This window comes from Otolemur garnettii, unplaced genomic scaffold, assembly GCF_000181295.1.
Source record: "Otolemur garnettii isolate 467f Iridium unplaced genomic scaffold, OtoGar3 scaffold00022, whole genome shotgun sequence".
Classification (NCBI taxonomy): domain Eukaryota; kingdom Metazoa; phylum Chordata; class Mammalia; order Primates; family Galagidae; genus Otolemur; species Otolemur garnettii.
This window is the reverse complement of record NW_003852417.1, coordinates 15964811-15972405: the sequence shown is the minus strand read 5'-3', so window position 1 is coordinate 15972405 and position 7595 is coordinate 15964811. Positions and strand designations below refer to the sequence as shown.

Below are 7595 nucleotides of genomic sequence, written 5' to 3'. Positions count from 1 at the left end.
CTGGCTTCGCTCTGCGCGCGGGCGGGCGAAAGGATGCTGGCGGGCTTCCCCGGCCTGGGCCCGCGCTCCCGCCGGCCAGGGCCCCGAGCGCGCCCCTAGCCGTCGCCGCTGCTGCGGGCGCGAGAGGGAGGGGACCCGCTGCGCCGCGCTCGCCGCCGCCTGGCTCGCCGGCCCCCGAGCCGCAGCCCCAGGGCCGGGCGCGCTTGGCCGGCGCCCCCGAATTTTCCACCCTCTGCCGCCGCCGCCTCCTTCCTCCTGCGGCTGGGTGCCTCTGGATGCTGAGGGGCAGTCCTGCGCCTCTCCCCGCCCGATCTTGGGCCTGAAGGCGGGGGAGTCGCGCTCCGGCCGGGGGCTGGGGGCCCAGGCGCTGGTGGGGCGGCTCGGCTCCGCCGGGAACTGCCCTCGAGCGTGCTGAACCCCCTGCCCCAGCCCGCCACACGCAGGACCCGGCCCTGCAGCCCGCGCTGGGACCGTCCCGGAGCACGCGGCTCCCGAGTTCCCCCACAGGTAAACGCAAGGGCAGGGCTGGGCTAGCGGAGGGCAGGCGGCGTCCCGGGTTGGAAAGGGGCCCGAGTGGAGCCGGAGTCTCCAAGGGCTGGGTGGAAAAAGGAAGTAAACAGAAAGAAGATTCAGGAATCCCCGGGATGGCCCTGGTTTCTTTCTGGCATGTTTTATTTCCAGCTTGTGAGGATTGGGCCTGGAGGGGATTTAGGTGAGGAAGTCAGGGGCAGAGAGAGACAGGGTGCCAGGGATGGAGAGGTGGCTAGTCCCCTGCACAACCAGGGGCAGGAAATCGTCTGAGGTGGACGAGACTAAGTATGTGTGCAGTGGGTAGTGGTGTGAGCGAGGGGGTGGCAAGGGAGGCGCTGGTTTTGGAAGCTTTTCCAGCAAGGATTCTTTTTATGAGAGGTGGGGTGGGTCAGACGGAAACCACAGGGTAGAAAAGGAAGACCTGCTTCTACTTAGCAATGTCCTTTAAGTTCCAGATTATCAGTGCTACCTGTTCCCTGGAAACCCACTCTGTGTTCCTGCCAGCAATTGCCGCCCCTCCGCACCAGCCAAAGAGAGTTCCTCAGCCCTCCCCAGGTCTCAAAGAGCCTTGGTAGGCGGCCCATTCAGGAGCTCGTCCTCTGTCCCCAGTCCACTTCTCCAGGACTAGTAGAAACAGACACCAGCCAGGATGCCCAGGAACCAGGGCTTCTCCGAGCCCGAGTACTCGGCTGAGTACTCAGCGGAGTACTCTGTCAGCCTGCCCTCTGACCCCGACCGCGGGGTAGGCAGGACCCATGAAATCTCTGTCCGGAGCTCAGGATCCTGCCTGTGCCTGCCCCGCTTCATGCGGCTGACCTTCGTGCCCGAGTCCTTGGAGAACCTCTACCAGACCTACTTCAAACGGCAGCGCCACGAGACCCTGCTGGTGCTGGTGGTCTTCGCAGCCCTCTTCGACTGCTACGTGGTGGTCATGTGTGCTGTGGTCTTTGCCAGCGACAAGCTGGCTCCGCTCGCCGTGGCCGGGATCGGGCTCGTGTTGGATGTCATCCTCTTCGTGCTCTGCAAAAAGGGGCTGCTCCCTGACCGGCTCACCCGGAAAGTGGTGCCCTACCTGCTGTGGCTGCTGCTGACGGCGCAGATATTCTCCTACCTGGGCTTGAATTTCACTGTCGCCCATGCGGCCAGCGACACGGTGGGCTGGCAGGCCTTCTTTGTCTTCTCCTTCTTCATCACACTGCCGCTCAGCCTCAGCCACATTGTGGCCATCTCTGTGCTCTCCTGTGTGGTGCACACTCTCGTCTTGGGGGTCACTGTGGCCCAGCAGCAGCAGGACCAGCTGAAGGGAATGCAATTGCTCAGGGAGGTGAGTCCTGCCTTCCTCCCCACCTTGAAGCCTCCTCCTTCATCAGCCCTTGCCCCAGGTGGGGCCTGTTTGGGGTGGGGAACATGTCTGGGCCTCTGGGGCTGTCAGCTGCCTGTCCACTTCCATGCATAGCCCAGGGTTTGCCTGCCCTTGGCTTTAGGAAAGGGGGCTGTCAGGACATAGGGGCTCAGGATGGGGCCACTCTTCACCTCAGCCCAGCCTGAGTGGGTGACAGGAAGCCCCCCCCACCGCCAGGGCTGGGTTTGAGACCTGACCGTCTCACCAAGAACCCTGGCCAGGATGGCCTCTCGTGGGGAAGAGGGCTCCCTGGATTTCGATCTCTAGCCTGACGTTGTCAGTGTGGACTGTATCCTCTGTCAAATGGGGCTAAGGTTTGCCTGGCCGGCATGACATGATTATTACCAGCATCATGGGGAATTCAGGGTGAGGGCTTGAGGAGAGGTGAAGGTCTATGGAGAGGGGAGATGTAGTTATCACCTGCCCTGTTTCTGCTGCCCAGCTCAGGGTGCGAGCAGTTAGGAGATGTGGGGAGTGGCGGCCTCCCCACTGAAGGTGTGGTGTGGGCGCACACATGGGGACTATTGTGGAGGATGCATTCTACTGGAAGGCATGGAATTTTGACGTCAGCTTAACTGATAATATCCCCCTGAGTGCCAAGACCCCTGGCAGGCTGAGGGGCTGCAGAGACCAGGACCTGAAGGACAGTAGACATTGTGTGTCCCTGGAGAGCCAGCACGTCAGTGACCAGAGAATGAGGCAGAGGTGTTTGCATCTGGCTTTTGTGCCCAGCCTGCCATCCTCATACTGATGAGTGGTTGGGAAAGGCTTGCCCACTCCCTGCCCCTGGGTTTCTCTGGTGGGTAGAGAGGCTGTGCCCCTGCCTCTGCTCTGTTCTCTGGAGGGTGGGGCTGGAGTCAACTCTGAAGGGGTGGCCTGCTGGGTGTCAGGAAAGGCAGAGCGAGCCTGGAAATTTTGCTGACCTGAGTCTCTAGCAGTCCTGGGGGGCAGTGACTGAGCCATGGTGACTGACCACTGTGAGTATGTCAGGGTGAACAGACACAATATGTCACTCCTTTGCTACTTTATCCATTCAGTTTATTCTAGAAATGGTCAGAAGATGTTAGTGTAGAGAGGGAGGAAACACAGAGAGGGGCAAAACTTGCTTATGGCGACGCAGCTCATCTGTGGCAGAAACAAGATGAATGCCAGGATGTGTGGACCCCAGCCTGGGGCTCCCGCATGGTAGAAGAACACGTGTGTGTTCTGTGGGCTGTTATGTGAGACCAAGAGCTGCCTGAGCAGGAACTTTGCCTCCCATCCCACCTTCTGGGGACAGTGACTGTCAACTCTCAGAAGGAGGCACCGCTTGGAGGGGACTTTGAGTCTTTGTTCATTAACAGGTAGGAACACCAGTCATTTGCATTCAGGCCCTGTGTTAGCCAGTCCCCAGTTCATTTTAAAGTTTAGCTCGGAGGAGCTTTGAGGAGACCCCTGTGCCCATGTTGCTCTGGCCACATCTCCCCAGGTGGGCAGGAGCTTATTTGGAGGCTCTTGGAGCTTCTAGGGAAAATGGCTGCGGGGCTATGATCCAGACAATGTGTGGCTGCAGGGCTGGGCCAGGGCCTGGGTGCCCCATCACTACTTGGAGATCACTTCTGAGCCCACGATTGCTGACCTTTTTTGGGTACTGCTATGAAACAAAACTCCCAAAACTTAGGACACAAGGGAAAAATGAAAAATTAGTAAGTCAAGAATAAACATATTAGCATCCCAGGGGAGCCTGACCCTGACATGGAATAGAAGGAGAGGGCAAGGGAACTCTCAAGGTCCAGTTGGGAGCCTGAGCTAGAAGGCGAGGCTCCAGCTTACAGTGGGCTGTGCTCCAGAGCTTCTGAGTCACTTGTTTGGGACAGATTCTCAGGCACTACCCACTACCCACTGAGGTCTCCCTTAACTCACAGCGTCCCTGTAGAAACCAAGCCTGGGGCAGCCTGTGTTGCCGTGGGGAGGGACACCAGGGACATTTGGCTCCCCTGAGCTGTGAAGTGGAACGTCATTCACCTGCCCTGCTGCTCCTCTGGGCCTGGTTGTCTCCTGGGTGGGGCCAGGCCCCTTCCCACCAGAGTGGCTCCCAGAACATTCTCCAGACCCCAACCCTGGCATCCCTTTTCCCATTTTTTCCCCTCCCTTTATGTCCTCATCTCTGGGCACCTGTTGACCATGGCCGGGGCCTCCCTCTTCCGTGTGGGGGATAAAATGAGCTTTCCAATTAGAAGCAGACACTGGATTCCTGGGGACTTGTAAGTTTTGTGGTTTTGTTGCTGCTGTCACCTGCAACACTGATGAAGCATTCCTAATGCCACAAGGCTTTTTCCTCTGCAGCCCTCAGACCCCAAGCTCAGTGGGCTCCAGGGAGGACAGAAGGTTCACACAGGCTTGCAGCAGCCTGAGGTGTCCTGGGCTCCTCTCCGGAGGCCAGCAGGTGGTGCTTCTATAAGAAGAGCTAGTGGCTGGGGGGGGGGGGGGTGTGGGATTGGGGTGCAGCTGCGGCTTCACTGATTAGTTAATGAGTGAACATTGCTGAGTAAGGAGTGTGGGCCATGCAGCCCGCAGTGTCTGGGGGTAAGGAGGGTCAGACCAGCGGGTTATGGGGGAGAGCATAGGGTAGGAGTGGGGGTGGGAGGGCAGATGGATCCCAGGCAGCTGTGGCTGGCACAGTTTGCCCAGGGTCCTGCCCTTGATTGCCCCTAAGATGGGCTGAGCAGGCAGGAGGGGCTGTAGCAGGACCAGGACCAGCAGCTGACTGGTGGGGGTGATGGGGCTGGGCCAGAAATCTCAACCAAGAAGAGGAGCTTTCTTTTGGCCAGGGGCTATTCAAAGACCCTCACACACCAACAAGTTCTTGTCAGTTTCTGACATCATGAAAGGAATGCCTCTGTGACAAGGTAGGGGGGTAGGGGCTCCTGCCAAATATTTTGTTGCCTGATTTCATAGCAGAAAAGCTATTTGGGAGCAAAATCCTCTCATGGAGTGAATAGCCTGTGAAGACCTTTATTCACAGAGTACAACATGATGAGTCTGTGGATGTGCAATGTCTTTCACACCTTCCATTCACACAGCAAATCATTCACCCGGAAGGAGTGTTTGCTCCTAGGGTTGGAGGGAGTCGCAGTAGGATGGGTCAGAGGGAGGGAGGCTTCCTGAGATCCCCACCTGCAGGCTGCAGTTAAATGTTGCACACACATTATCCCATTTAATCGTGGGTGTTGCCGGCTTCATTTCACAGATGAGGAAAGTGAGGCTTAGTGAGGTTGAGAGGAGGTGGGGGGCTGGAAGACTAGGGAAGGATCACTGGTGAGTGGGAAGGTGGAATGGGGGCTTCTTTGAAAGCCTCTCTTTGGAACTCAGGGATCTGGGCTTCTATCTTTATTCTCTGGTTGCCCCCAAATGTCTTTGCTAAGCAATGTGGAAGCGTAGTGCCAAGGGACAGAAGGCCCTAAAATATAATAGGGAATTGGTTGCAAGGAGGGGAGAGGCCTGTGACAGAATGTTCCACGGCCGGGAGTGCATGAAAGATACAAGGGGATGAGTTGGAACAGGAGCAGGGGCCAGGGCCTCTAGGTGGGACTGTTGCAGAGCTCAGGTTAGGAGGAGGGACACTCAATCTGACTCCTGTCTCTTGGCCTTGATCTCTACCCCATCCTGGGGTGGGAGAGAAGCAGTCACCCTCCATGGAGAGTATGCATGTGGGCATCAGTGGAGGGAGTGGAACGTGAGGAAATGCACAAGGGGGCCCACAGGGGCCATCAAATCCAATGCACATGACAGAGAATGACCAGTTTTGAATATGGAGACAACTCTGCAGAAAATAACCCCTCCTTCCCTGGTGGCCTCCCTTTTCTGGGGCCTCTTCTGATCCTTCTCTGCGTAAACACAGCTTTGCCAGTTGTCATCCTCGTGCATATGCAGTTTAGGCCCCACCTTTCACCCACATCATTTCACCGACATGTTGCTATGAACATCGGGTGTTTATTATTTTAAATCAGCACTTTGTAGTCAGCGAGTGTTTTTAGAGAGGAAACTGAAGCCTCAGCTGGGCCAACAGTAAGAGACTGGGTAGTATGTGCGTGCACACATGTACAACACACACACTTCAGGGCCCACGTGCCCAGCAGTCATGGCAAATCCTCCATGACATGGGGTGGCTGGGACTTCAAGTTTATTCTTGTTTAGCAGTTTCTTCATAAAAGGGTGAGCCAACCCTGAGTAAACATTCAGACACCCCCCACCTGTCCCCAACCAAATTGCACAGACTTCATGGGTTCGTGCCCTCACTGATACTTGGACTCAGAGACATACCTGTGTGCCGGTCGAGGCCCTTGAGCAGGGCGGGCAGTGAAGTGGCTTCTTCCTGTGTTAACAGTTAAGTGTCTCCCAAGAAGAGGCAGATAGTATTAATATTTCCATTTTACAGATGGGGAAACCAAAATGTGTGATTCGACTGGAGTGACTTGTCCAGGGTCACGTAGCTAGTAAGTGGCAGATTCAAACCCAGGCAGTGGGATCCTAGAATTCTTTCTTTTCTATAATCATGAAAGAAGGCCCTTACATCAGTGGTTCTCAAGTTTCCTAATACTGCGAACCTTTAATACAGTCCAAAGGGGTCCGACCCACAGGTTGAGAACCACTGTCTTACATCATCCCTCAGAGCCTGCTGAGGGAGTTCCCGCAGGGTTGGGTTTTTGGTTTCTCAACCCATAAGCATTAGAAGGAACAACCTGGAGGATGAGGAGGTGCTTCGAGGGGTGACATCAAGGGTCACCCAGCAGCCCTCCTCACCCTCAGTGGCTGTGGGAGCTGTCAGTGCATTACAGGACAGTAGTTGTGTTTCTGCTTCGAAGTGATTTCATCCGGCTCATGGCCATTCGGGCTAGTTCTAAGAAGGCTTTACCAGAATGCTTAAAGGCTAGCTAGGCTCATCTCTGTTGATTAAAGCAAGTCCCAGGCTGACTCACAAGCAGGAGGAAATTGCTTCTGCCCCTTGATGTGCGAGGGACGTGCGTATAAGGGGAACAGATGAATTGATGGTGGCTGTCTCTTGAGACTATCTTCTTCACCAGAAGCACAGGGGGTGTGCTGGGGAGAAGGGACTTAATAACGCCATGAGTCTGGATGGGGGTCAAAATGCTCTATCACTTCAGGGTGCTTCAACACTTACAGATGTCCAGAGCCAGGCATGTTTAGCTCTGTTAAGGTATTGATTCTCTGCGGGATTCAATATATCACTTTAAAAATTTTTGGAAACTTCACTGCACAGAAAAAGATGATGGCCTAGACTTCATCTGCACAGACTTTGCCTTGCCTTACATGAGTGAGACGCCTGCTCTTCTGTCCTGGGTACTAACTGTGTCAGGTACTTGATCATGATCCTGGGACCAGTCCTGTCCCTTTGCACACATCAGCTGGGCGGGCAGCCTGATTGTGATGTTTGTAGTCCTTCTCCAGAAGAGAGGGTTTGCATGTGCACAAACTTCAGAAACACGGGAATGTGTTTTTCCTGGCGGGCTGTCATTTGACCTCAAGGAAGATTAAGACCAATAGTAGAATTCCTTTACAGCTCCTTGCAGTGCCTTGCATGTGACAGTCACTCTGTAAATGTGTGTTGAGTATGTTCATTCCAGCTTTGCTTTCACCTTTATTTCCTTCCTTTATAAACTCT

General features: G+C 55.4%; 1 protein-coding gene across 1 annotated transcript in view; it reads left to right on the top strand.

Annotated features, from left to right (window-relative positions):
* Positions 1-1180: 1180 nt before the first annotated feature.
* Positions 1181-7595, top strand: part of ADCY3 (adenylate cyclase 3) — a 92372-nt gene continuing 85957 nt past the window's right edge. The window contains 1 exon segment of the mRNA XM_012803722.2: positions 1181-1855. Within this exon segment, the coding sequence (XP_012659176.1) occupies positions 1181-1855 (675 nt within the window).